This window comes from Staurois parvus, unplaced genomic scaffold (genome assembly GCF_062004578.1).
Source record: "Staurois parvus isolate SC_StPar_1 unplaced genomic scaffold, SC_StPar_1.0 ptg000087l, whole genome shotgun sequence".
Classification (NCBI taxonomy): domain Eukaryota; kingdom Metazoa; phylum Chordata; class Amphibia; order Anura; family Ranidae; genus Staurois; species Staurois parvus.
Genome location: NW_028317883.1, coordinates 11,101,941 through 11,129,857, shown reverse-complemented (window position 1 = coordinate 11,129,857; position 27,917 = coordinate 11,101,941). Strand labels below are relative to the sequence as shown.

Here is a 27,917-nt window from a genome sequence, read left to right as displayed (position 1 = left end):
AGTTTACACACACTCACAAAACATTGCCAGCCACCTCACTGTATCTCTGATTTTTGCCCAACAGTGACTAGTGTGAACCAACTGCAGCCAGATATCTGTCCCTCACTGCAACACCATCCTGATCACTGCCATACCAGTGGGTCCTGATCAGTGTCAAAAATATGGCCAAAAGATCATATACAAGCGAGGAGGCATTTCAAATTCTGAGTATGACAGATGAGAGTGACGGAGAACTCTCACTGTCAAACTCTGATTCTGTATATGAACCAGAACACAGCAGCGGTTCACTCTCTGACTCAGAAGAAGGTGTTCCAACAAAAAGAATGAGGAACTCCAAGGAGCAGCAAGCAACCACCAGCAGCTCAATACGTTCTTCTGATATGGCTACTACCAGCACTGTAAGTGCAAGTTCTAGTATTCAGGTGTCACATCAGCCACCAAGGATTAGGGCCCATACTGCTGTCCCAGATGCTCTTTTAAACCCTGTGTGGCTACCTTCAGGATCAGGAGCACCTATAATTCCCCCATTCATAGCCCAGTCAGGCATTCAGGCAGAAACCCAAAATTTTACAGCCATTGATTATTTCCATTTATTTTTCACTGAAGAGTTTTTGAATTCAGTTGTGCACCAATGCAATATTTTCGCCCAGCAATTAATCACTCAAAATCCCAACTCCTGTTATGCTCGAACATTTGAGTGGAAATGCCTCACAGTTGAAGAATTTAAAGTGTTTCTTGGCCTTACATTTAATATGGGACTAACAAAAAAAAATGAACTGCATGCTTATTGGTCGACAAATCCCATTCAACACATGCCGCTCTTTTCTGCCACTATGTCCAGGACCCGCTATAAAACAATTCTGCACTTTCTACATTTCAACGATAATTCCCTGTTCCCCCCCAGAGATCACCCCGAGTACGACAAACTTTATAAAATTCGTCCACTAATCAATTATTTCAACCAAAAATTTTCAGAAATATATTGTCCTGAAAAAAACATCTGTGTCGATGAATCCCTAATCCATTTCACTGGGAGGCTGATCATAAAACAGTACATTCCAAGTAAACAGGCCAGATACGGGGTGAAGATGAACAAACTCTGCGAAAGGTCCACAGGATACGTGCACAAGTTCCGTATCTACGAGGGAAAGGACAGTCAGCTAGAGCCCCCTGAATGCCCAGCCTATATGGGGATTAGTGGAAAAATTGTCTGGGACCTGGTATACCCCCTCTTCAATCAGGGGTACCATCTTTACGTGGACAATTTCTACACAAGCCTGCCCCTTTTCCGCCACCTTTATCTCAAGGACACTGTAGCTTGTGGCACAGTTCGACCCAATCGGAAGGGATTTCCACAACAATTGGTTGCCACCAAGCTAAACGGGGGAGTCAGCTAGCTTGAGAAATGAAGAGATCCTGGCCCTTAAGTGGCGAGACAAACGGGATGTGTATGTTCTTTCATCTATCCATAACAGCAGCTCATTGGAAATTCAAGGAAGTCGCGGTCCCATCCGAAAACCCCAATGCATACACGAATACAACCTGTTCATGGGGGGAGTGGATTTAAATGATCAAATGTTACAGCCCTACATACCCAACAGAAGATCAATTTACTGGTATAAAAAAGTATCCTTCTACCTTTTCCATATGGCCCTGTACAATTCCTACATCGTTTTCCAGAAGTCCACACAAAGACCTGTCACCTTCTTACAATATCAGGAAGAGATTATCACATCCCTCATCTATCAAGTAAGACCCGTACCTGAACAAATTCGGTCTGATGCAGTGAGCCGATTGCATGAAAGACATTTCCCCAATATCGTCCCCCCTACCGAAACAGACCGCAATCCTCAAAAGAGATGTCGGGTATGCTCCAAACATAGAATTCGATCTGACACCCGATACTACTGTCCCCAGTGTCCCTCAAAGCCTGGTCTCTGTATAGAAGAGTGCTTCCGTATCTACCATACCGCACTACATTATTAGTGAAGTACGGTGAAGATATATCTCTTTGTCCTCTGTTTGCTATTTCCCTGCCACGTTTCTGCCTGTTGCCTGAATTCATTTTCCTGCCTTCCATCTGAACTGACCTCGGCCTGTTTATTGACCATGCCTCTGCTTGCTGCCTGAACTGACCTCGGCATGTTAATGGACCATGCCTCTGCCTGCTACCTGAACTGACCTCGGCCTGTTACTCGACCATGCCTCTGCTTGCTGCCTGAACTGACCTCGGCCTGTTAATCGACCATGCCTCTGCCTGCTGCCTGAACTGATCTTTTGCCCTCCCACTTTAGTAGTGGGATTCAAGACAACACAGGGGTCTCACGTATGTGAGGGGATCCAGAGTAGTGTTTCCGAGCAGAGAAAACTTTTTTGTTTTCTTTGGGTTTTTTAATTCCCGGATCAGGGTCTGGAGACCAGAGGCTTGGAAGAGATTTGGGTGGGATGAAGCCTCTACCCCTTTGTCCAGTCTTACCTAACCAAGGCCCTAAGCTTAATGTTTCTGCCTGGACCAATCCTTTTACCACGTCTTTGCTTGCTGTCTGTATTGACTGTGGCCTTTTTATGGACCATGTTTCTGTCTTCTTCCTGGACCACTACTTTGCCTGTTTGCTCACCACGTCTATGCATGACACCGGTACTGACCCATCTGCACATCCCACTGGCTACCTTCCTGCAAGACACTGGTGCCACCCATCCTCTGCACTGAAACAACAGGTACTCTTTGTTTTTTTAATTTTTGTGATAAACAGGTTGCAATGACCAGTAATCAGTCCAAACACTGAAAATGTCTTACACATGTGGTATCCCCATACTCAGGAAAAGTAGCAGAATGTGTTTTAAAGTGTTATTCTAAGAATACCTATGCAGTGTGTTAGAAATATGTTATTATTGGTAACATTGCATTAAAGAAAAAATAACTACTTTTTTTTCACATTTTCTAAAAATCTGTGTAAAAAATTAAGTCTTCAGAAGACTTTGCTGCTCCAGGACCTCCAAAATTGTGATACGTAGTCAATAAATTAGATGTGTAATTTTTGCCCTTAGTATGCCTAACGGTGCTTATTGCATGTGGGGCCCCTCCATTTGGTTAGACTGTGAAAAAGTCTTGCATGTGTGGTATCGTTATACTCAGGAAGAGTTAGAGAATGTGTTTTGGGGTGTAATTTTAAGTATGCCTATGCAGTGTATTAGAAATATCTTCTATATTGACAACTTTGCATAGAAAAAAATACATTTTCATTTTCTTTTAACATATTCCAAAAAAAAATGAAGTCTTCAGAAGACTCCCCATGCCTCTTAAAACATACCTTGGGGTGTTTGCTTTCCAAAATGGGGTCATTTTGTGGATAATTCTATTGCCCTGATGCTCCAGGACCTCCAAAACGGCAATAGGTAGTCAAGAAATTAGATGTGTAATTTTTGCCCTTAGAACGCTAACAGGTGCTTATTGGATGTGGAACCCTTCTATGTGGCCAGACTGTGAAAAAGTCTCACACATTTGGTATCGCCATATTCAGCAGGAGTTAAAGAGTGCATTTTGAGGTGTAATTTTAAGTATGCCTATGCTGTGTAATAGAAATATCTCATAGATTGACAACTTTGCATAAAAAAATATATATTTTCATTTTCTTTTCACATTTTCCAAAAACGTATGGCAAAAAATGAAGTCTTCAGAAGACTCCCCATGCCTCTTAAAACATACCTTGGGGTGTTTGCTTTCCAAAATGGGGTCTTTTTGTGGATAATTCCATTGTCCTGATGCTCCAGGACCTCCAAAACAGCAATAGGTAGTTAAGAAGTTAGATGTGTGATTTTTGCCCTTAGAACGCTAACAGGTGCTTATTGGATGTGGAACCCCTCTATGTGGCCAGACTGTGAAAAAGTCTCACACATTTGGTATCACCATATTCAGGAAGAGTTAGAGAATGTGTTTTGGGGTATAATTTTAAGTATGCCTATGCAGTGTATTAGAAATATCTCATAGATTGACAACTTTGTGTAGAAAAAAATACATTTTCATTTTCTTTTCGCATTTTCCAAAAACTTGTGGCAAAAAATGAAGTCTTCAGAAGACTCCGCATGCCTCTTAAAACATACCTTGGGGTGTTTGCTTTCCAAAATGGGGTCTTTTTGTGGATAATTCCATTGTCCTGATGCTCCAGGACCTCCAAAACAGCAATAGGTAGTTAAGAAATTAGATGTGCGATTTTTGCCCTTAGAACGCTAACAGGTGCTTATTGGATGTGGAACCCCTCTATGTGGCCAGACTGTGAAAAAGTCTCACACATTTGGTATCGCCATATTCAGCAGGAGTTAAAGAATGCGTTTTGAGGTATCATTTTAAGTATGCCTATGCTGTGTAATAGAAATATCTCATAGATTGACAACTTTGCGTAAAAAAAAATACATTTTCATTTTCTTTTCACATTTTCCAAAAACACGTGGCAAAAAATGAAGTCTTCAGAGGACTCCACATGCCTCTTAAAACATACCTTGAGGTGTTTTCTTTTGAAAATGGGGTCATTTTGTGGGTAATTCAATTGTCCTGGTGCTCCAGGACCTCCAAAACTGTGATAGACAGTCAAGAAATTAGATGTGTAATTTTTCCCCTAGAACGCCTAAGGGTGCTTATTGGATGTGGGGCCCTTCTATGTGGTTAGGCTGTGAAAAAGTTTTACACATGTGGTATCGCCATACTCAGGATGAGTAGCAGAATGTGTTTTGGGGTGTAATTGCAAGTATGCCTATGCCGTGTGAGAGAAAGAACTTGTTAAATGACAACTTTGTGGGAAAAAAAAAAGAATTTTTTTTACTTTCATCATTTCCTTAAAAAATTGGCAAAAAATGACAACTTCAAAAAACTCCCCATGCCTCTCATTAAATACCTCAGACTGTCTACTTTCCAAAAAGGGGTCGTTTGGGGGGTATTTGTACTGTCCTGGCATTTTAGGGCCCCAAGAAATTATATAGGTAGTCCCTGCATCAGGATTGATACATTTTCAAATATATCAAATATATATACCGTGGTCTGTGGACTCTATAACTTTCACAAAGACTAAATAATACACACTGATTTGGGTTATGTCTACCAACAAAATGTAGCACAATGGATTTTGGCCTAAATTTATGAAGAAAGTATATTTATTTGCAAAATTTAGTATCAAATACTAAGAAAAACATGTTTTTTTTTCAAAATTTTCAGTCTTTTTTCATTTTTCTAGCAAAAAATAAAAACCCCAGTGATGATTAAATACCACCAAATTAAAGCTCTATTTGTTTGAAAAAAATGATAATAATTTCATTTAGATACAGTGTTGTATGCCTGAGTAATTGTCATTCACAATGTGAGAGCGCCGAAAGCTGAAAATTGGCCTGGACAGGAAGGGGGTAAAAGTGTCCGGACAGGAAGTGGTTAATCACTTACCAACCGCACTATAGCCGAATGATGGCTACAGCGCGGTTGTCCAGTTCTGGGAGGGTGTCATATGACGTCCTCCCAGAACGCACCCTCCCGCGTGCCCCCGGCAATCTTTATGATCGCTGTGTCCTACGGACACAGCTGATCACGTGATGTGGTAAAGGGCCAATCACAGCAGCCTTTTACCACATGATCAGCTGTGTCCAATGACACAGCAGATGATCGGTAAATGCAGTTGGCAGTTGCCGGTTATCGGCTGCACTATTTTCACGCTGTCACAGCGTGAGGAAAGTAATTCCGATAACTGGCAATTGTCAGAGGACGGATCGGCACCGATCACCAGTGCCCTGATGATCAGTGCCCAGCAGTGACACCCACCAGTGCCCATCAGTACCACCCACCTGTGCCCAGCAGTGGCACTCACCAGTGCCCAGCAGTCCCCCCCCCCATCAGTGCCATCCATCAGTGCTGCCCATCAGTGCCACCCATAAGTGCCATCAGTCAGTGCCGCCAGACAGTGCCGCCCATCAGTGCTGCCCATCAGTGCCACCTATCATTGTTGCATATCAGTGCCTCATCAGTGCCGCCTATCAGTGCCCGTCAATGCTGCCTATCCTTGCCACCTCATCAGTGCTGCCTATCAGTGCAGCCTCATCAATGCACATCAGTGAAGGAGAAAAATTACCGGTTTGCAAAATTTTATAATAGAGACAAAGAAAAACATTATTTTTTCAAAATAACCTGCAGTGTGCAGCACCCCCCAGAATCTCTCCCTAATACTTATCTGAGCCCAATCTTGATCCAGCAATGTGCACAAGAGCAGCAGCTCACCCGGGTCTTCTCTCTTCATTGGCTGAGACACAGCAGCGGCAGCTATTGGCTACCACTGCTTTCAATCACCGCCAGTGAGGAGGGAGCGAGGGCGGGGCTGAGCCACGCTCTGTGTGTCTTATGGACACACAAAAGTGACTCGGCAGTGAGCACACTTGAGTAGGACTAGTGCTAGACCATTTTGAGCCCTAGGCGAGACCAGCTATTTAACCCCCCCCCCCCCCAAGAAAGAAAAACATTTTAAAAATAGTAGAAAATGTTAAATCAACAAAACATGAAACTGCTAAATTTCTTTTAATTTGCAATAAATAAGTGCCATAAGATGCCAACAGCACCAATATTAAAGACAAAATCATTGTCACAGACAGACTGTAGGATGGAAGATGATGAATCCACACTCTGACAGATCCCAGGCTGGAATTCTCCAGGCAATGGGGGGAGATAAAACGCTGTGACAGCTGGCAGCTGAACCAACACAGTGACAGATCTGACACAACACACCACCACCAACACTGACATAGATCAGCAGGCACTAAAAGAGTAGGCTGTGTGATCCAGCAATGTGCACAATGAAGTCATCACTCACCCACCGGCACATTGCACATGTGCCAGGTCACACTCACACAGACACGAGACATCAGAGTCAGATATTATCTTTTTCCATAAGCGCAGCACTTTTACCCCCTTCCTGTCCAGGCCAGTTTTCAGCTTTCAGCGCTATCACACTTTGAATGACAATTGCGCAGTCATGCAACACTGTACCCATATAAATGTTTTAGCACTTTTTTGAGACAGATAAAACTTTATTTTGGTGGTATTTATTCACCACTGGGATTTTTTTTTTTTTTTGCTATATAAATGAAAAAGTCCAAAAATTTTGAAAAAAGTGTTTTTCTTATAACATTTTGCAAATAAATAATCTTTCTTCATAAATCTTGGCCAAAATGTATTCAGCTATCTTTTTAGTAAAAAAAAAAAAAAAAAAAACCCAAATTAGTTTATAACCACACATAATTTTTTTTACATTTTTTTTTACATTTTTATTTTTTTTAGATAGTATTATTTATGTGTTTTTTTTAACATACTGTCCCCCTAGCAGTACAGTGTCACCATAGTGTGGGGGTGCTGAAGATTTTTTTTTTGTCCTATTACACCCATAAGGGCTGTAAAAGTAATAATTTCTCCTTCTCTCTGGCTGAATTCCTGCAGCCATTGAGAAATACTGTGAGAGCTGTGATTGGTCTGTGATTGGTTGTGAATAGCCTTGTACCATGTGATCTCTGTGATCATTCACAGATTTCACACGTAGTAAGCAATGATGTCAGAAGTGACATCTTGCTTACTACTATTCATGTGATCACTAATTGGCCAATCAGTGATCACATGATCAGGACTTCACCCAGAGATCCCGTACAGCAATTGCGGTGCCGCGTGCTCCCAGGGAGGGCACACATGCTGAAAATGCGGGCACCGTTTATGAACTGCAACCCACTCCTGCACTGCTCCCATCCGGCCGTTTATATACATGGGCCGGACAGGAAGTGGTTAATGATGTATTATAAATACAGCTGCTTAAAGTGGTTCTAAAGGCTTAAAGTTTTACCTTAATGCTTTCTCTGCATAAACTTAAAAAAACTTTTGTGACCAGGATCCGCCCAGCCCCCCCAAGTACTTACAAGTACTTACCTGAGTCCGATCTCAGTCTAGGAGTGGGGGGCGAGGCTAAGCTTTGCTTTCTTTGTCTATGGATGCCGGCAACGTGGCTTGGGATTGAGCCGACACAAGTGGTCCCATAGGAAGCAGCTTCCTATGGCGACACTTGTTGAATAGGAGGAGCCTGGATTGCCGGTGGGGGACTCCAGAAGTGGGGGATTGGGGTTGCTCTATGCAAAACTATTGCACTGAACAAGTAAGTATGACATGTTTATTATTTATTAAAAAATTAAGGTTTAGAATCACTTTAACCTCTTCCCGCCAGCGCCTCCCGGCCCTTTAAGAGTTTCAGATGCCGGAAGGCGGGGCAGGTGGGGCGTGGATTAGGGATCATCTGACCGCCGTGACGCGTTGTCACGGCGGTCACATGATCGAGAAAGGTCCCAATCGAAAGAGCAGACCGGGACCTTTCCGTGAGTACCGGATATGTGTGCTGGGAGCGCGCAGGGCGCACGCTCTCAGCACAAATGTTTTTTCTTACATGAATGCAAATGTGCGGCCGCCCGGTGTCTAGACCCAGACGCTGGGAGGCCGCACATTTGTGTGCGGCCAGCGTGAAGGTGTTAATGTGTGCCTTTTTTATCTGCATGGAGTAAAGCTTTAAAATTATTAGGTTTCATTTTCAATATATTTAGCCCCTGTAAATCTAAATGCATATCAGCTAGCAAAAATTAAAGTGGAAATCTGCCATGCAAGTGCCTCTTCTCTACACATAGAATTCAAGGTTGAAAGCCCTGAACAAGCTGACCTTTTTACAGTTTCAGTCAGACAAATTATCACACACAATTATAAATGAAACCTTTTCATAAATATATTTTAATCTGTATTTTATTTACAGTGACTGTACTCTCTGTGCCAGGGCTGTATATAACCTTTTTCCTGGGGGGGAATTCAACCCTGGGAACCCAGAGGTAAAAAAAATTAGGTAGTGCACGCAGCGAATTATGCTAGTGGTAAAATTGCTGCAACAATGGGAAGGGCTTAATACTTGAGTGTGTATCACACAAAACACAGAAGTGTGTAAGACACAGGGTGTAGGGGTTAGGAGTATGTAACACACAGCTGCAGAAGTCGGGAGTGCATATCGCACAGAGTACAGGGGACAGGAGTGCATAATGTACAGTATGCAGAGGTCAGAAGTGTGTTTAGCACAGAGAGCAGGGGCCAGGGTTGCACAACATACAGAGTACAGGGATCAGAAATAAGTAACACAGAGAGAGCAGGTGTCAGGAGTATATAAGTAATAGGATCAGAAGTGCATATTGCACAGAGCACAGGAAACAAGAGTGTATAAAACACAGAGAGCAGGGGTCAGGAGTATATAAAAACTAGGAACAGAAGTCATGAGTGCATATCGCACAGAACACAGGAACCAAGAGTGCATGACACACAAAGAGCAAGGGTCAGGAATGCGTAATGTACAGTAAAAGGGGGGTCAGAAGTAAGTAACACCCAGATTACAGGGGTCAGGAGTGCATAGTACAGAGCATATGGGTCTCGAGAGTGTAATACTGGAAAGAACAACAAATAATTACCCCCCCCCACAGAAAGCCAAAATCCCTTCCTCCCACTAGTAGAAATTCTTTCCCACAGCACAGCTCTCCCCTGATTAGAGTTTCCCTAGTACAGCTTCCTCTAGTACAGCTCTCTTCTCTCCAGCACAGCTCTCCTTTGTTTAGTTAACCCCCCCCCCCCAATACAGCTCCCCCCCTTCTCTACCCTCACTACAACTCTTTCCCTCATAATACAACTTGACCCCCTCAGTAAAGCTCTCCACCCTCAGTACAGCTCTCTTCCCCCAGTACAACTCCCCCCTTCATAAAACACACTTCCACACACTGCCACACCAAGGCAGTTAAGAGTAAGGGAAGTCGTCCCTTGGTTGAGTAATATGACTGGAGCCTTGGAGGAACAGCCTCCATCTCTGTGAACTGAAGGGCTGAATGTGCAGCTCCTGCTTCAGGTGTTGCACTGTACATGGACACCCCCTTATCTATGTCCTTTTTTGGCTTTGACCCCCTATCCCTTCCCTTATTTACGCCCCTGTTCTGTGCACATATTTTTCATCTCCTGTCTTCTAGCATGTACATTGTGGTCTGCAGTAGAAATGCTTTGTACTGTTAACAAGGGCCAGCCCTATGAGTCTTATATTGTCACTTCAGGATTGTTGGATTTTTAGACACATATAATACTGCTTCTAGTGTCTTGAGGCGATTATGAATGAAAGAGCCATTGAAATAAAAAATGAAGTGTGATTTTATTCTATCACACAATGGTGTCAAATAACAATGTAAAGCGTATTATGAACAGTTCCATGTAGATAAAACTATTGTAAAACTGACAAGCGAAAGTTCAAAGAAAAAGTCACCATTATCTGTCATGGCTGTCCTGGCCATGTGCGATGCTCCATGTCCTTGTCCTTAATGCTGTCCTTCTAGACTTTGTAAAGAAGCCGGAAGTAGATGGAGATGATGATCTGGTCTTGCAGCACCTGGTTCCAGCATCTCAGACGTGTGTATGCTAGAGTGTCATGTTAGTGTGTGAGTGAGTGTGTGTTCCCCTGTCTCTGTGTCTCATGCACTTTTAAGAGGCAAATGTACGTCATACTTCGTGATCTTAATACCTTCTATGGAAAGTATTACTGCTTAGCAAAGCCAATTCATAAAAGGGAAAGATGCTATACATATGATGTTTGATGGACAGGAACATATGTATGCTGATGTACCAATGATGTAACCCTCAGCTATATATAAAGAATAATTATAGCTTAAGAACATATCAATGTATAATCACTAAACTATATATGTATCAGTGTTAGAGACGTATACTAAATATACACAGAAAATACGTAATGTAATAGTAAGTCACTTCTAATAACCTTGACATAACTACCAAATACTTTTAACCAACTATCTCTAAATATAGTCTACTCAACTTTCAACTGGTATATACTATTTCAGCTTAACTTGTATATCTTTTGGTCTCAGCTATAATTGAAGAATAGTAAATACTACCATTTGTCAAAGACCATTCACACATATTAATATTAATTATGACTAATCATAAAAACCAAATATTTTGCAAGCTTGCCATCAATATAAATGCCGAATCATAATTTAGATTTAACATTTCCCCCTTATTATGATTAGTCTAAAATTAATGCCAAATCAATGCACACTTCATTCATGTCCCATACACACCGTCTTATACCAAATGATCGTATATATTCTTCATAACTGGACCAATCAAAAAATAACTTTCCTTCAGAACTCTATACCTTATCTTTAGTTTCTCTTCCTAAAAATTCTTAATCATAATGTTAATTGATATATGATAATATAGTAATAATAATAATAATAAAAATAAAAATAATAATTAATGTATTATATTTCCATATTTGTATAATATTTTAAGGTTCCGGAAATATACTTTCCATTCTAAAATGTGTCATACGTTTATATTGCTCCTATAAGAGTAATATGTTTCTTGTATCTTTTAACAAAAGATATTCTAATAACTGGAATAACTCTATGAAGTTTTAACCAAAAAATATTCCGTATATGAATATGTAAAAAATAAAAAATAATAATAATAATAATATCCCAATATGGATGTAAGTATCGGAATAAAAGGATCATTACAATGTATATGTGACCTATAACAATATTTTCAATAATAAATTGTTTTATCACTAATAAATAGATTTCCTCTTGATGAATCTTTTCTTCATGCAATGTCTATAAAATATCTTCGTTAAGTTCTGTAAAGTAGAAACATCTTTGTTGAACGCAATAAATCAGTCACAAGTGTGAAGTATTAAGCTCTTGTTCAATCTTCTTCCATATGAAGAACTCTTCTTTAACGTTCAAATTCCTTCACGTTGGCTTGTAGGAGATTGTTACGCTTCATATTTGATTTTAGATGTCATTTCTGTAAAGAAATGCAGTATCATTACTTTGGCACAAACATTGCATTATTCTTGCACCTATTTCAACAAATATGAAAGATTATGGAACAATCAGTGTATGAGTTTGAAACACATATTGTGAAGTATCATTACTTCCTATTTCCTTTTACAGAAAACTTCTATATATCAATCAAAATACTGTCCTAATCCTGTCTAAGATTACCTAAACTAGAATACAAAAGTAGTGTGTTATTTAGGTATGACAGGACGCAATATTTCATCATAGGTCATGACCGCAAAACCCTGTTTTATTAAACAAAGAAAGGTTTTGTATCACCCCAGAGATGACAAAGGTTTATACCTTTGTTCTCATCCCTATAACTTTAGAAATATGCGTAACTGTTTTCTGTGCTGATGTCATTACTCTAGTGTTAGAGTGTTCTTCAATAATACATGTGTCGCTGTGAATCTGAGGTAGAGACTTGTCTGATACAGCTGTACCTATCACAATGTGTTTGGCTAACAGTGCTCTTATCCACTGAGGATATCTTTCACGGCATTCTCTGAATGTATCTTCCTCAAGAATTCTTCTTAGTGAACTGTCAGGAGACTGTAATATGATACTATGTGACTTTACTGTGCTTTGTGAAGCTTTGATTGCATAAAAGAAACTCAACAGTTGTTGTGCCTCTGATGTCAAAGTTCTTTCCAATAGTGATAAATTTCTGGAGAAGTAACTAATTAGTCTCTCATTACCTTCTTTTAATTGAGACAAAGTTACTGAAATTGCATTATCAGATACATGAGTTTTCACAACAAAAGGAGCATTGGAACAAACCTCAATAGTACCTAATGTTGGCGCGTTCTGCAAATCCTTTTTCAACACTTTTAAAGCATTATTCTCATTTGGACCCCATTGGTCAACTAAGTTATTTTTACTCTTCAAAAGATGATGTAATGGCTTAACTTTCTCTGCGAAACCATGTATAAACTCTTTGCAATGATTTATGTTTTTCAAAAATTGTTGCAATGCTTTATGTGTTGTAGGAACTGGAATGGCAGTGATAGCTCTGACTGTTTCCTGCAATAATTGTCTCTTTCCTTGACTGATCTGCATGTGAAAGCATTTCACCTGACTTTTCATCAGCTGAACTCTGTCCGGGTTAAATTTTAGGCCTGCATCCTGTATCAACATAAATAGCTCAGACAAAAGAGTAATATGTTCGTTAACATTCTGCGTACTTAGCATAATTGTATTTACATGCTGAAAAATGCATTCTGGCCTTGAAAATTGTGATAGAATTTTTTCTATGGACTCATGGACTACACCATCACTGATGTCTAAACCAGCTACTAATCGAGTGAATGCATAGGTCTCTTTCTGAAACTTAAAAGCTAACTTGTATTGACAACTTTTAGCTATGGGGATCGAAAAATGACTGTTATCGATTTCCAAAGCAGAAAACACTTTGGATTCGGCCTTTAAATGTAACTTGATATTAGAATGATCAGGAACAACTGCTTTGTTATTTGTAATATGTTTATTCAGTGTCCTGAAATCAACTGACAAAGAATATGAATTGTCAGCATTTTTGATAGGCCAAATACAGTTATTTACTACTGATTGTGTTTTCTTTACAATGCCAAGTTGTACAAACTCTTGAATAATGGCAGAAAGTGGTCCTATTGATTCTCGTGGTAATTCATATTGAGTAAATGGTATGGGATCTTTACCCTCAATATTCAATTCTGTATCTTTCAAAGTTCCTATGTCATTTTTAAATTTTGACCACAAACTTGGAAAACGTTGTACCAATTCTTGTAAAGCATAATTATCATCAGTATCAGGCCATTTTTGTGCTGTAGACATTTTAGAGTTGAAACCAACATCACTGTATATAGAAGGATCCATTAACATTGATTTGGGCCTAGAAGGGTTCTTCCAAATAACTTTCGTCATAATATCAATAATCCACTTTTGCTTATTGATAAAATCAATGCCAAGAATATTCTCGGTGGCATTACTATACCAAATATCAATGTTAGTTTTCACTAGCCCAGGTATTTCAAATGTTACATTAGGCACCTGTCTAGCAGTGGAATGACCTGTATTATTAAAACCTTTTATTTTACACATGGGTGAATTTGGTTTCACAGGTACGTTTTCTCTGGTCAGATTAATCTCAGATCCGCTGTCAATTAGGAATCTGATCTTTTTACCATTTAGTAATCCGTCTATAAAAGGCCTTCCATTGTCATCCAATACAATTGGAGCGACAAATTCTAACGATATCGGGGATGAATGTGGACGTGATTCTATTTTTGGAACTGGTAATAAACCATTTCTGTCAGTGACAGCCCTTCTCACCCTGTTGTCAGAACAGTTGTTTCTAGTCAAAGTGTGGATTTGTTTAACTGATGAGGCATAAGGCAGTTCAGTTAAATTTTTATCATTACACAACACAGCAGGTTGTACAAAAGCTGCTTTTTCACTGTTTATTTCCAGTTTCTTTATTTGTGAGTTAAATATAAACTTCCAACAATGGCGCCTGATATGACCTTGTTTATGACAGTGAAAACATGTGGTATCCTCATTATGACTCGCTTGCTTGCATCTGTCGTTGTCATTCTTACTGGGACCTGTAGTTCCTGGCATAACTGTAATCTGACTGTTTTTGTCACTTTGAAGCGCAGCTACCTCATAAGTGATATTGCTATTTTGCAATTTTCTTCGAATTTTGTCAATGAAACTTACTATGTCATTTAAATTTTGTTTTTCCTCTGCTATGACAATGGTTACTGGGTCTAAATACGTGAATTTCTTTACAAAAGCTTTGATCATAGCTGAGTCTTTCTCATTTTTTACTCCAAATATAATTTTATATGCTTTGGAAAACTTGCTTTTAAATTCAAAAGGGTCTTCGTCAGCAGTAGTCTGCAGTAAGTCGAGCATTTCTACAGAAGGTACGTCTTCACCTGTTGAACATAACAGCAATTGTCGCAGTCTGTCTGTCGCGTCATTATGTTTTTTCTGATCTTTATCGTTAACAACAGAATTTTTAATTCGAGACATAAATTTAATTGGGAGCCACATCGGAAACAAATAATTTATGTCATGATCTGAAATCTGATGGCATTTGACATGCATTTCATATACTTCCATGTTGCTATAGATATCTTTATCTGGATCATAAGCAGGGATGTCTTTTAAAACTTTCATTAATTGATTATGTATTTGCAACTTAAGTTTTGCAGTTTTACATAACAATTCTTTATGTTTAATTTGTGTTTCGTCATCAGAGTCAATATCTGAACTTTCAGAGAAATCGGACAGACGTGGCTCTGATTTTGAATCACTCTGTTTGTCATCTATGTTAATCATGGCAACCTGTTTACTGTCATTCTGCAGTCTTAACAAAAGATTTGTCTTTGAGTCAATTTGTTTCTCAAGATTTTCTACGTAATTACAGAAAATGTCACAATTTGGACAACTAGGAGCATCTTGAGACAAATTTTCGTGCTGTACAGTGCTACATTCTGTCTGTTTTAATGTACAAGCTTTTTTAACAGATAAATCAACATTCAAAATCATTTTGTTGAATATTCTTACTAAATTTAAGATGTTAGATATCTTCTTACGCTGTCTGTGCACAGTAAATTTAGATTTATCTATCTGAATATTGGCCTGTAAACATTCGTTATACATATAGTGCCATAGCTGACTGTCTTCAGGATATAAAGAAACATCTTTAAATTCTAACTTGCTTTCATTAACTAAGTCATCAATAAACTCCATAATTGTTACTCACCGTAATCAGAAGATTTTCTCGTTTGACCCGGCTCAATCACTGGAATTCTCGTCCAAGTCTGTATAATCGCCTGTTCTGCTAGGTACTTTTCACCGTGTTTTTCCCAAAACTTGACAATCACAGAATCGTGCGTTTTTCCCCCTTAACAAGGTATGGGAAAAACCGTAGAAAAAACGTTCGGCGGTGGCTGGCTCACCAAAATGTTGGATTTTTAGACACATATAATACTGCTTCTAGTGTCTTGAGGCGATTATGAATGAAAGAGCCATTGAAATAAAAAATGAAGTGTGATTTTATTCTATCACACAATGGTGTCAAATAACAATGTAAAGCGTATTATGAACAGTTCCATGTAGATAAAACTATTGTAAAACTGACAAGCGAAAGTTCAAAGAAAAAGTCACCATTATCTGTCATGGCTGTCCTGGCCATGTGCGATGCTCCATGTCCTTGTCCTTAATGCTGTCCTTCTAGACTTTGTAAAGAAGCCGGAAGTAGATGGAGATGATGATCTGGTCTTGCAGCACCTGGTTCCAGCATCTCAGACGTGTGTATGCTAGAGTGTCATGTTAGTGTGTGAGTGAGTGTGTGTTCCCCTGTCTCTGTGTCTCATGCACTTTTAAGAGGCAAATGTACGTCATACTTCGTGATCTTAATACCTTCTATGGAAAGTATTACTGCTTAGCAAAGCCAATTCATAAAAGGGAAAGATGCTATACATATGATGTTTGATGGACAGGAACATATGTATGCTGATGTACCAATGATGTAACCCTCAGCTATATATAAAGAATAATTATAGCTTAAGAACATATCAATGTATAATCACTAAACTATATATGTATCAGTGTTAGAGACGTATACTAAATATACACAGAAAATACGTAATGTAATAGTAAGTCACTTCTAATAACCTTGACATAACTACCAAATACTTTTAACCAACTATCTCTAAATATAGTCTACTCAACTTTCAACTGGTATATACTATTTCAGCTTAACTTGTATATCTTTTGGTCTCAGCTATAATTGAAGAATAGTAAATACTACCATTTGTCAAAGACCATTCACACATATTAATATTAATTATGACTAATCATAAAAACCAAATATTTTGCAAGCTTGCCATCAATATAAATGCCGAATCATAATTTAGATTTAACAAGGATATTATGCAGAAAAATTACATCTGTATCATACTGTTTTAATTACTTCGCTAATTAATTTATATTGGTTGTATTTAGACTAATGAACTGATCTTTCCTCTCTGTTTCACATATTTTCAAAACAAATAAATGCACTTTACCAAGTAATAGATTAATTACTATCTCAATAATAAAGAAGCCCAGGGACATATTTGATACGGTTCACTCCAGGAGGATCCATTAATAGCACTGCAGCTATGGTTTGGCAATGATCCTAGTTAAATACAAACTTACATTAAATCAATCTGGCGTTTACTGCTACAATGTACTGTACTTGGTGCAAAGCAGAGTTTAAAGGCTGGAATACATTTTTCAAAACTAGTAAAACACTGATAAATTAATACAAACATTTTCTTACTATAAAGCATATGTCCACACCACCTACTTTCCCAGGATAAGAGTTTAAAAATTACACTGCAGGCATACACTGACCAGCCATAATAATATGACCACTGACAGGTAAAGTAAATAACATTGATTATCTAATTACAATAGCATCTGAAAGTGGGTGGGATATATAAGGCAGCAAGTGAACATGTTGTCCCTGAAGTTGATGCGTTGAAAGCAGAAAAAGTATGCAAGCGCAAGGATTTGAGTGACTTTGACAAGATACAAATTGTAATGACTGGACAACTGGGTCAGAGCATCTCCAAAACTGCAGCTCTTGTGGGATGTTCCTTGTCTGCAGTGGACCAAGTAGGAAAGAAACCAGTGAACTGGTGACAGGGTCATAGGCGTCCAATGTTTATTGCATGCACGTGGGAAGCGAAGACTGGCCTTTGTAGTCTGATCCAATAGAAGAGCTCCTGTAGCTCAAATTGCTGAAAAAGTTAATACTAGTTCCCATAGAAAGGTACCAGAACTCAGTGCATTGCAATTTGTTGTGTACAGGGCTGCGTAGCTGCAGACCAGTCAGGGTGCCCATGCTGACCCTTGTCCACAGCAAAAAATGCCTAAAATAGGCACCTGAGCATGAGGACTGGACCAAAGAACAATGGAAGAAGGTGGCCTGGTGTGATGAATCACATTTTTTTTTACATCATTTAGATGGTCGGGTGCGGTGTGGGGAAGAGTTGGCACCAGGATGCACTATTGGGGGAGGCAAGGCGGCGGAGGCAGTGATCTGCTACTGACAGCTTGGTGGCAGATACTACAGCATACTTTCAGGAGTCTAGAGGACTCCATGCTTCAACAGGTCGAAAGGGGGGACCTACTAAATAATAGGTGGGTGGTCTTAGGTGATAATCGGTGTATATAACAGTGCCCAATAATTAATTTAAAAATGCTTTCATTTCAGTTAAAATAACCAACATACTCTCATCTTCCATCAGTTTAAAACTATTAGAGCAATTAAAGAGGAGCTGCAGGATGTTGTTCAGGAATTCAGCGCTTCATACACTGATAACTGAATTATTTACAGAAGACCCAATATGTATAGAGGGGATTATAAGCACATAGTATCCCCTTCTTCTTTCTTTATAATTTCTATATGATTTGCCAGCATGTGTTAGAGTGTAGTTTGGAAATGTACACACATATACGAGAAAGGCAGTGCTAGTTTCCAGTCCTGCCCTGCCATAGAAGTCCTACACCTGTAATGCCCTACAATTCTGCAGTGTTGCCCTTCCCTGCTAATCCCCTGTGCTGTCCTGTCCTGCCCTGTCTTGCCTTACAATGCTACAGTCCAACTGCCAACCTTTGAGGTAGATATCCACTTAGATATTGAATGGCCAGTATAACAGGTATGGTTGTATAAAGGCCACATTATGTCCATTATTTTCTGCATGCGTAAATTATGAACTCCACTGAAAATTCAAAAGTACAGAAGTTCAAGCCATCCGCAGTTGTGAGCCTTGAAGATCTAGAAACAGTGGAATAACACAATCTTATGATTTTTTTGTACTCACCAAAATGTGGGTTTGCTGCCATCAACCCAAGTGTACAGACTCTGGCAGTCGCTGGAACTTGGGGAGTCATCATCATTTCTCCTGAGACCCAACCAGAAGTCACCATCAGAACTAGTGATGCTTTGAATGAGCTTCTGTATAAATCTTTGCTCTGCTTCAGACTTGATAATTATCAGGTAACCACCATCCCGTCTACATTCATCCTGAGCTTCCTGAAACGTCAGCCTTCTTGATGTATCATGAAAATAAATGACTTTGTAACATGGCTTCTGTGTCCCTTGTTTGCAAATAATTTGTCCTAAAACAAGAAACTAGAAAACTAAAGAACTAGATACAATATATTAGCAGTTTACATGACAGAAAAAGTGTTCTAATAATAAAGGTTAAATTGCCTTCTAAACAATAAAAAAATACAGTATATCAGTGAAAAATAATAGAAAAAATATTCAGTACATCTCTACAATAATGCACCTTTCCTCATGTGTTATCCCTTAAGTACAGTGTTGATATGCTAGAAGTCTAGTGTGCTCCTAACTTTCTGTCTGGGCTCTTAACAGTGCCTCTTCTGCAATTAAATTCCCGGCAGTGTTGTCAGCCCTGCATACTAGACTACAAGACCCCCCAGAGCTTGCTCACTGTGTAGGGAAAGGGCTCTAGGGAGATGTAGTTCTGGGGTACTCCTATATCAATAGAACCAGAGCTCCCAGCAGCTGTCGCTGCAAGAATTTTTCAGGTCTAGTATTGACATCACATGGAGAAATAATTGTATCTTGCTACAGGAACAAGGCAGTGATGCTGGGGCGTCCTCTAGATGGGTAGAGGGGGTTGGGGCAAATTTGGACTACACTGGGACAAAAAATAAACAAAATTTGCTTTTGTACAATTTTCAAAGTTGATTGATGCATCTGAATAAAACAGAAGAGTCTTAACTGAAGCTACTTAATGAAACCAAAAATTACTTTCATGTAGTAATGATGAGTTGTCTCCATCATTGAGTCCAGGGCTGTCCTTATGACAGGTTCAGACAAGTAGAGAGGATTTAGAAGACAGCATTGGCTGAAAAGCTGGAGACTGCTCCAGGAAAGTAGCACATTTATCAAGGCTAGAATTTTTTAACGTGGGCACGGTGAGGGCTTCCAGCCAAAAAAATCATTTCTGACTTTAGATCTGCTTTAAAGTTGAACTGAAGGCGAACAGAAAAATATACAGTACAGATTAATCACATGCAGTAAATGAGAGCTGTTTCTCTTGCCAAAAGATTTATATTTCTGTCCATCCAGCCCTGAGATTTACACAGAACACTGCACCTGGTCTTTCTGTGCTGCACTTTCATTTCTACTTACAGCTCCCCCACCATGTGACTGGAGAGTGAAAGGAGAAGCAGGAGACTGATGAGCTCATCTCGCTGATTTCTTATCCGATCAGTGTGCTCCTTGCACTTCAGGATAGCTCACTGGCTCCTTGTGCTGCTTTTTCTTTCCCCTCTCTGGACTCTGCTGTACAGGCAAATTAAGGGGCACACACTGCTGGCATTTATGGATGTATTATCGATGACAGAGCTGCATTATTCTGTTTTTCATATTAGCCCGGAGTTCAGATTTAACTAGATTAGGAAAGATATATTCTCTAATGTGATATTCTTTGATATAATTACAACATACTACAGTGTAGCCCAACTTTTATCCATTGTTCTAAGAGTTATGTCTGATGTAGGTGCCTCTGTCTGCAGTTCTAGTGGCCTTTCAAAAGCATAACATTGCCCAGGTGAAGCAGAAAAAGTGTCTGGCCATTTGTATCCTCTGTGTTGTGTACTTGGATATCAATAAAATATGAATGTTTTAGCCATGACTGTCTGCTAAATCTTCTACTGGGTAATGGGCCTGTTATTATGACACAACGATGGTGAAGGCTCGCCATTAATACACAGGGATTATTGTGTACAACCTGCAAGTGGTAACTATAATACACAGTACAGTACATTTATATCTTCAGTATTTCAAATTTACCTCACTAAATTCAAACTTTTATATTTTTTATTCTTAAACTTAATATATAAATCAGGAAAATATATTTAAAATTACTTTACATGCCTTTAAATGGAACACAAATATTTACCGTACTATGAATATCATTGGAGAAAGTTTTTGGTCAGTTCTATGCAAACTGTTTTTTTTTTTATATAAAATTTTATTATTTGTATAATATATTTTGTTATTAGAAATGAGTGGAGTTATTTCATTGCAAATGATTTTGCAGCAAAATTACCTAGTTTTGCTTTGAAGAATTGTTGGTGCTGATTAGATTAAATTTGCTTGAAAATAAACAGTCTACCTTTAAACTGGATTTTTACTTGTACTCATGTTCATGATTGTTGACAGGTAAGCATTACATCCCGCTGTATATGGCTTTGCGATTCATTCTGACACATACAGTGCCTTGAAAATGTATTCATACCCCTTGAAATTTTCCACATTTTGTCATATTAGAACCAAAAACATCAATGCATTTTATTAGGATTTTGTGTGATAGACCAACACAAAGTGGCACATATTTGTGAAGTGGAAGGAAAATGATAAATGGTTTTCAAAATTTTTCACAAATAAATACTGTATGTGAAAAGTGTGGCGTGCATTTGTATTCAGTCCCTCTGAGTCAATACTTTGTAGAACCACCTTTCGCTGCAATTACAGCTGCAAGTCTTTTTGGGGGTGTCTCTACCAGCTTTTCACATCTAGAAAGTGACGTTTTTGCCCATTCTTCTTTGCAAAATAGCTGAAGCTCTGTCAGATTGGATGGAGAGTGTCTGTGAACAACAATTTTCAAGTCTTGCCACAGATTCTCAATTGGATTTAGGTCTGGACTTTGACTGGGCCATTCTAACACATGAATATGCTTTGGCCTAACCCATTCCATTGTAGCTCTGGCTGTATGTTTAGGGTTGTTGTCCTGCTGGAAGGTGTACCTCCGTCCCAGTCTCAAGTCTTTTGCATTCTAACAGGTTTTCTTCTAAGATTGCCCTGTATTTGACTCCATCCATCTCCCATCAACTCTGACCAGTTTCTCTGTCCCTACTGAAGAAAAGCATCCCCACAACATGATGCTGCCACCACCATGTTTCACAGTGGGGATGGTGTGTTCAGGGTGATGTGCAGTGTTAGTTTTCCGCCACACATAGCGTTTTGCTTTTAGGCCAAAAATTTCAATTTTGGTCTCATCTGACTAGAGCACCTTCTTCCATATGTTTGCTGTGTCACCCACAGGGCTTCTGGCAAACTGCAAACTGGACATCTTATGGCTTTCTTTCAACAAAGGCTTTCTTCTTGCTACTCTTCCATGAAGGCTAGATTTGTGGAGTGCACGACTAATAGTTGTCCTGTGGACAGATACTCCCACCTGAGCTGTAGATCTTTGTCGCACCTCCAAAGATACCATGGGCCTCTTGGCTGCTTCTCTGATTATTAAATAAACAAATAGTGCCGCCCTTCCTTTAACCGCCTCCCACCCACCATATAGTAATATGACGGATGCAAGGTGGTTCTTTAGTTCTGGGAGGAAGTCATATGACGTTCTCCCATTCTCACCACGCATGTGCGGCTCCGGGAGCACACAGCACGGCGATCGGCGTTGCGCTGTGTCCCTCACCGATCCACGGAAAGAGCCGAAGATGTTGGCTCGGTCATGTGATCAGCTGTGTCCAATCACAGCTGATCACATGTAAACAGGGAAATGCCGGTTATTGGCATTTCTCTTCCCACGAGCTGTCATGCTGACAGCTTGTGAGGAGAGGAGAGACGGTAATTGGCATTCCTAGGAGGGGACATGTACACCGATCATCAGAGCACTGATGATCAGTGTGCCCTGATGATCTGTGTAGCCCCAGCAGCGCCACCTGTCAGTGTCCATCAGTGCCAGCTCTCAGTGCTCATCAGTGCCACATCAGTGCCACATTTCAGTGCCACATAAATGACACATATCAGTGCCCATCTGAGCTGCCTTTCAGTGTCACCCATCAGTGCCAGTCAGTGCCACCTATCAATGCCAGTCAGTGCCACCTATCAGTGCCAGTCAGTGCCGCCTATTAGTGTGCATCAGTGCCACCTATCAGTGCCCATCAGTGCTGCCTATCAGTGCCGCCTAACAGTGCCAGTCAGCGCCGCCTATCAGTGCCGCCTATCAGTGCCATATATGAGTGCTACCTTTCAGTGCCCATCAGTGATGCCTGTCAATGCCCATCAGTGCCACCTACCAGTGCCTCCTCATCTGTGCCCATCAGTGCCACCTATCAGTGTCCATCAGTGCAGCCTATCAGTGTCCATCACTTCAGCCTCATTAGTGCACATCAGTGAAGGAGAAATCTCACTTATTTACAAAATTTTATAACAAAAACTAAGAAAAAAACGTTTTTTTTTCAAAATTTTCAGTGGTTTTTGGTTTGTTTAAGAAAAAAAAACCAGAGGTGATTAAATACCACCAAAATAAAGCTCTATCTATCACAAAAAAATGATAAAAATTTCATATGGGTACAGTGTTGCATGACCGCACAATTGTCATTCAAAGCGCTGAAAGCTGGAAATTGGCCTGGGCAGGAAGGAGGTATAAGTGTCCTGTAGACTAGTGGTTAAATGACCCATAAACAAATGCAAACAAATATAATGAGATATAGTGAACAATCCTAATTACAAAGTCTCTTAATAGTGTTGCTTCTTCAGCTTCAAAAAAAACTCCATAACTCTAAATCTATAACCAGCAATGTCAACAGGTTTTAATGAAGTTCTTCTTTAAGAGTTTCATACACCTTCCTGAAGAAGTCACCATCCTGGCATTGTGAAATGTGTTGTTGGTGTTGAATGCATTATCCATGATCAATAAACATGAAGATAAAGTCTCCAAGCACATCTTTTGCCAATAGGCATTCTGAGTGGAGGAGGAAGGATTAAAGGGACTGGTCACTACTGGAGGAAGATTCTATATACAAGATATACCCGCTATTATATGTCCAATTCAGGGGACACATGCATTTTGTTACCTAACTTTATGTGAGGTCAAAAACTCCAGGTGAGGGCACATCTGGTGTTTGTGGTGGTGGATTAAGTTTTAAGAAGATATAAAGTTATGGAGTTTTTTTTAAGCTGAAGAAGCAACACTATTAAGAGACTTTGCAATTAGGATTGTTCACTATATCATTATATTTGTTTGCATTCACATGTATTTTTGGGGCTTTTTGGAGTTTTTTTTAGCATTGATCACTGTATTGGTGTCACTGGGGATGTCAGTGACACCAAGTCAATTCCCCCCAGTGTTAGAATACCCGCCTCAGTCGCGCTATAAGTCGCTGATCACCGCCATTACTAGTAAAAATAAAAATCCCAGTATATATACGGTCATTTGTAAACGCTATAATTTTCACGTAAACCAATTCATTTACACATATTGGGAATTTTTTAGCAAAGATATGTAGCAGAATACATTTTGGCCTAAATTTATGATGAAATTTGATGTTTAAAATTTTTTACTGGACATCTTTAATAGCAAAAAGTCAAAAATATTGTTTTTTCCTCAAAATTGTCTGTCTTTTTTTTATAGCGCAAAAAATAAAAACCGCACAGGCGATCAAATACCACCGAAAGAAAGCTCAATTTGTGGGAAAAAAAAGCATGTACATTTAATTTGGGTGCAGCGTTGCATGACCACCCAATTGTCAGTTAAAATAATGCAGCACCGTAACACAAAAAAATGGCCTGGTTAGGAAGGGGGGTAAATCCTCTGGAGGGCAAGTGGTTAAAGGAAGCACGGCACTGTATGTTTATTTATTTAGATTTTGCACATGTTATGAGTATGTGTAAGTGTGAGCTGCTTTCTGGTTTGTAGCTATTTAGTTATACTCACTAAATAAGTCCATATAATGTGTTATAATATTTTTTGGGCTGCTCGTGAGAATTAATTGGTTATATTTTGTGCTTCTCTGATTAATGCTCTCCTTACCCAGCCTGTCAGTTTAGGTGGACGGCCATGTCTTGGTAGGTTTGCAGTTGTGCCATACTCTTTCCATTTTCAGATGATGGATTGAACAGTGCTTGTGAGATGTTCAAAGCTTGGCATATTTTTTTATAACCTAACCCTGCTATCATTTTCCTTCTACTTCAAAAGTATGTGCCACTTTGTGTTGGCCTATCACGTAAAATCCCAATAAAATACATTTATGTTTTTGGTTGTAACATGACAAAATGTGGAAAATTTCAAGGGGTATGAATACTTTTTCAAGGTACTGTATAGAATAAAGATGAACGCATCGACAGTACAGTGCACCACAAAGCACAGATGTGAGTGACCCCTATATAGAGTACGGCATTGCCATGCAGGTGCGTTATTGGTTGCAGAGGTGCTTCCCCCCTTTTAGGCTAAATCCCAGGGTGTTCTGGTAGACAAACCTCTGACACTTCCAGCTAGTTTTGGAACTTGCTTCTAGCTCCCACCCCATGCATTCCTGTCTGTTCATCACTAAGATGGGCTGTCTCATAGGTATATAGTTAGTCTAGCTGAAAAAAGACAAAAGTCCATCCAGTTCAACCATTAAAAAAAAAAAAAAAAAAAAAAGTTATAATCCTATACCCACAGTTGATCCAGAAATTTGCAGGTGTAAAGAAGGAGCCAACGAGCTTCAGCAGTACCAGAAAATGCTGAACCGTTGCCTGTCAAAGTGGTCCAGGATTCAGACATGCAGCATTTTCTTCTTTTTTTTTCTTTTGATGACCAAGGCTGGATTTTTATCACTGAAGCCTGTAGGCACACATATTTTGATACCCTAATCAGCACCCATTACCACTTTTAAACAGATTGTTTACCTGTTTTCTCTGTCTTAATATTGCTTAGAATATTGTGAAAATGCGTTAATGAATTTATATAAGATTATGATTACTGATACTGATGGCAAAAAATATATGCCTATAAATCATACAAGGAAAAGCCATCTCTTTGCTTCTTGCATATTTTTGCACATGCCTATTGTGCCTAATGGTAAATGCTCCTTTAGGTCAATCCATACCTACTGTATACTGTCAGATAAGGATTTGCACTATTTTTTCAATCCTTGATTTCAGAGCTGAAGGGATTCTTGGAAAGAAATATTCAGGCATGTGTAATGGGATCTAGATACCAGCAATTCATTTATACAACTTATTTAGACAGTATAGACTAAAAACGTTACTTTAAAGCAGAACTAAACCCATTGATTTAACACTTAAAAAAAAACAGTTACAGTATATTCCTGGCATGCTGGGAATGCTAACTGTCACATTTGCTTTTCCTTTCAACCAAACTATCAACCATCAAATGGCTGGTGTGAAATCGGATCACATAAGCAGTACCATGGCAGTTGAAAATAATAAATAGTAAAAAATAATAAGATGTTAGCTTCCTGGACTCAAAAAGATAGAAGGGTTTAGTTTTGTTGTTAACTGTAGCAGCATAGAGAGAAATTCTGGAAAAAAAAATTAGATTTGAATATGTTAAAGATTGTATCTTGATCACAACAGTAGGATTGACTACCCCAAAGTACTAGAATGTCTGTCAATAGGTGTGTACTGGTAGCAGTTTTGCCATTTAAAAGGAACATACCTGGTTTATGCACCTTATCCTCTGGTAGGTAGCAGTAAAATGGAAAACAAACACATTGTCATTAGTATAAAACAATAAATTCAGCAACTTTCTAAATTGTGTACTTTATACGTGCTCCTTTGCCATGCTACTGACGGACAAGCACAGTGGTCCATGTCCCCATTCCCTTTGCTAAGTATTTTGTCCCTTAAGCTCCTCATACATGACTTGATTTTTCTCATACAGGTATTGAGCTGAGTGATAGAAAATCTATAGATTCCTTCATTCACGCTAAAAAGCAGCCATGACACTCATATGCAGTCATTATATGGCTGATAATGCAGGGCCATCCACAGCTTGAATTTCAGCTGATTTAACTGGAATTGGCTAAAATTTGAGGCATCAATGGCTAGCTTTATACTGATATTGCCTGGGTGAGTTATATCTTATTTTCTCATTTTTATTAAAATCAACAATTTTTCGGGATGCAGAGATATGTACAGGTCATACTGGTTGTGGTAACAGACTGCATCTCATGTAGTCTGTACGGCTCTAATGAGCCAGACACTTATTTGCTTACCCTCCCTATCTTAGAGAGCCAACCATTTACTGGTGCTTTGATGGTGCTATACCTTTGGCATTTTTTAGTGGAGTCTCATACCTATCATATACTTGTGGATTCTAAGTATGTTCTTTGTATCTTGAATCTTTCCTAAATACTGAAATTGCAACCAATAACTACAAAAGGACCTGTTCCAAATGGAAGCTATAGCTTATTTTCAATGGGCACAGATTTTAATTATTGCTCCCCATTTGACATGCTTGATGTACCATTTTTTCTTAATAGTATTACCAATGCAGATTTGTAGATCCGCAAGAGTTAATTACATTGACACATTCTGAGCCAAATGAAAATGCATTGGTTTTAATCAGGGGAACTTGAATGGTGCACATGTAAACATTGAGTAACAGTAAGGCTGACTTCAGGTATGAGTAACACACATTAAACCATTGCATTTTACTGCACTCTGTGTGGTGCATTGTCATGCAATTCAATGCAAATGACACCCCAACACACAAATACAGTAGGGGCTGATGGACTTGCATTACAGCATATTGCAGTGCACATAGATTTAGGTAGTAAAGTACTTTGTAGCAGTTATGTAATAAAACAAGGAAAAGGATGACATGATTATGCGGCTTTTGAAACTGGGGGGGGGGGGGGGGGGCAAAAAAAGAGTGGACCATTTTGTGCAGATCACTTAAATGTGTTAACATGTACAAATAAATAACAATCTTATAGGAGTTCAGTATGCTAACTTTTATTCCCACTGGAAGAAGCAATCAACCACTAAATTTGCTGGCAAAGAAGAAAAGAGCTGATGAGAACCCCCAATCCTGAGTGTCCTCCTTATTGCTTTGCTCATCATATCCTGCAGAACACATCTGAGTTTGGCGCTTTATCTTTAAAGTGACCGTGTCCATAAAATAAAATTCACCATAAATTTCTCCCACTGCCCACACCACTTA

At 39.2% G+C, this 27,917-nt stretch overlaps 1 protein-coding gene and 1 long non-coding RNA gene across 4 annotated transcripts in view; both read right to left on the bottom strand.

Annotated features, from left to right (window-relative positions):
- The window catches only part of LAYN (layilin), a 68,973-nt gene that overhangs the window by 15,131 nt on the left and 25,925 nt on the right, over positions 1-27,917 (bottom strand). For 2 of the 3 annotated variants that reach the window (XM_089670173.1, XM_089670174.1), the window contains exons 3-4: positions 26,409-26,429; positions 18,795-19,092 (exon numbers count right to left, since the gene is read on the bottom strand). In XM_089670173.1, the coding sequence (XP_089526299.1) occupies positions 18,795-19,092; positions 26,409-26,429 (319 nt within the window). The remainder of the gene's footprint in view (positions 1-18,794; positions 19,093-26,408; positions 26,430-27,917) is intronic. The other variant, XM_089670175.1, reaches the window with a different exon arrangement.
- On the bottom strand, positions 10,205-16,839 carry LOC149468428 (uncharacterized). Its single transcript, XR_016311720.1, has 2 exons — positions 15,683-16,839; positions 10,205-11,896 (listed from the first exon to the last, which is right to left on the bottom strand). It is a non-coding gene; the product is annotated as an uncharacterized LOC149468428 (long non-coding RNA).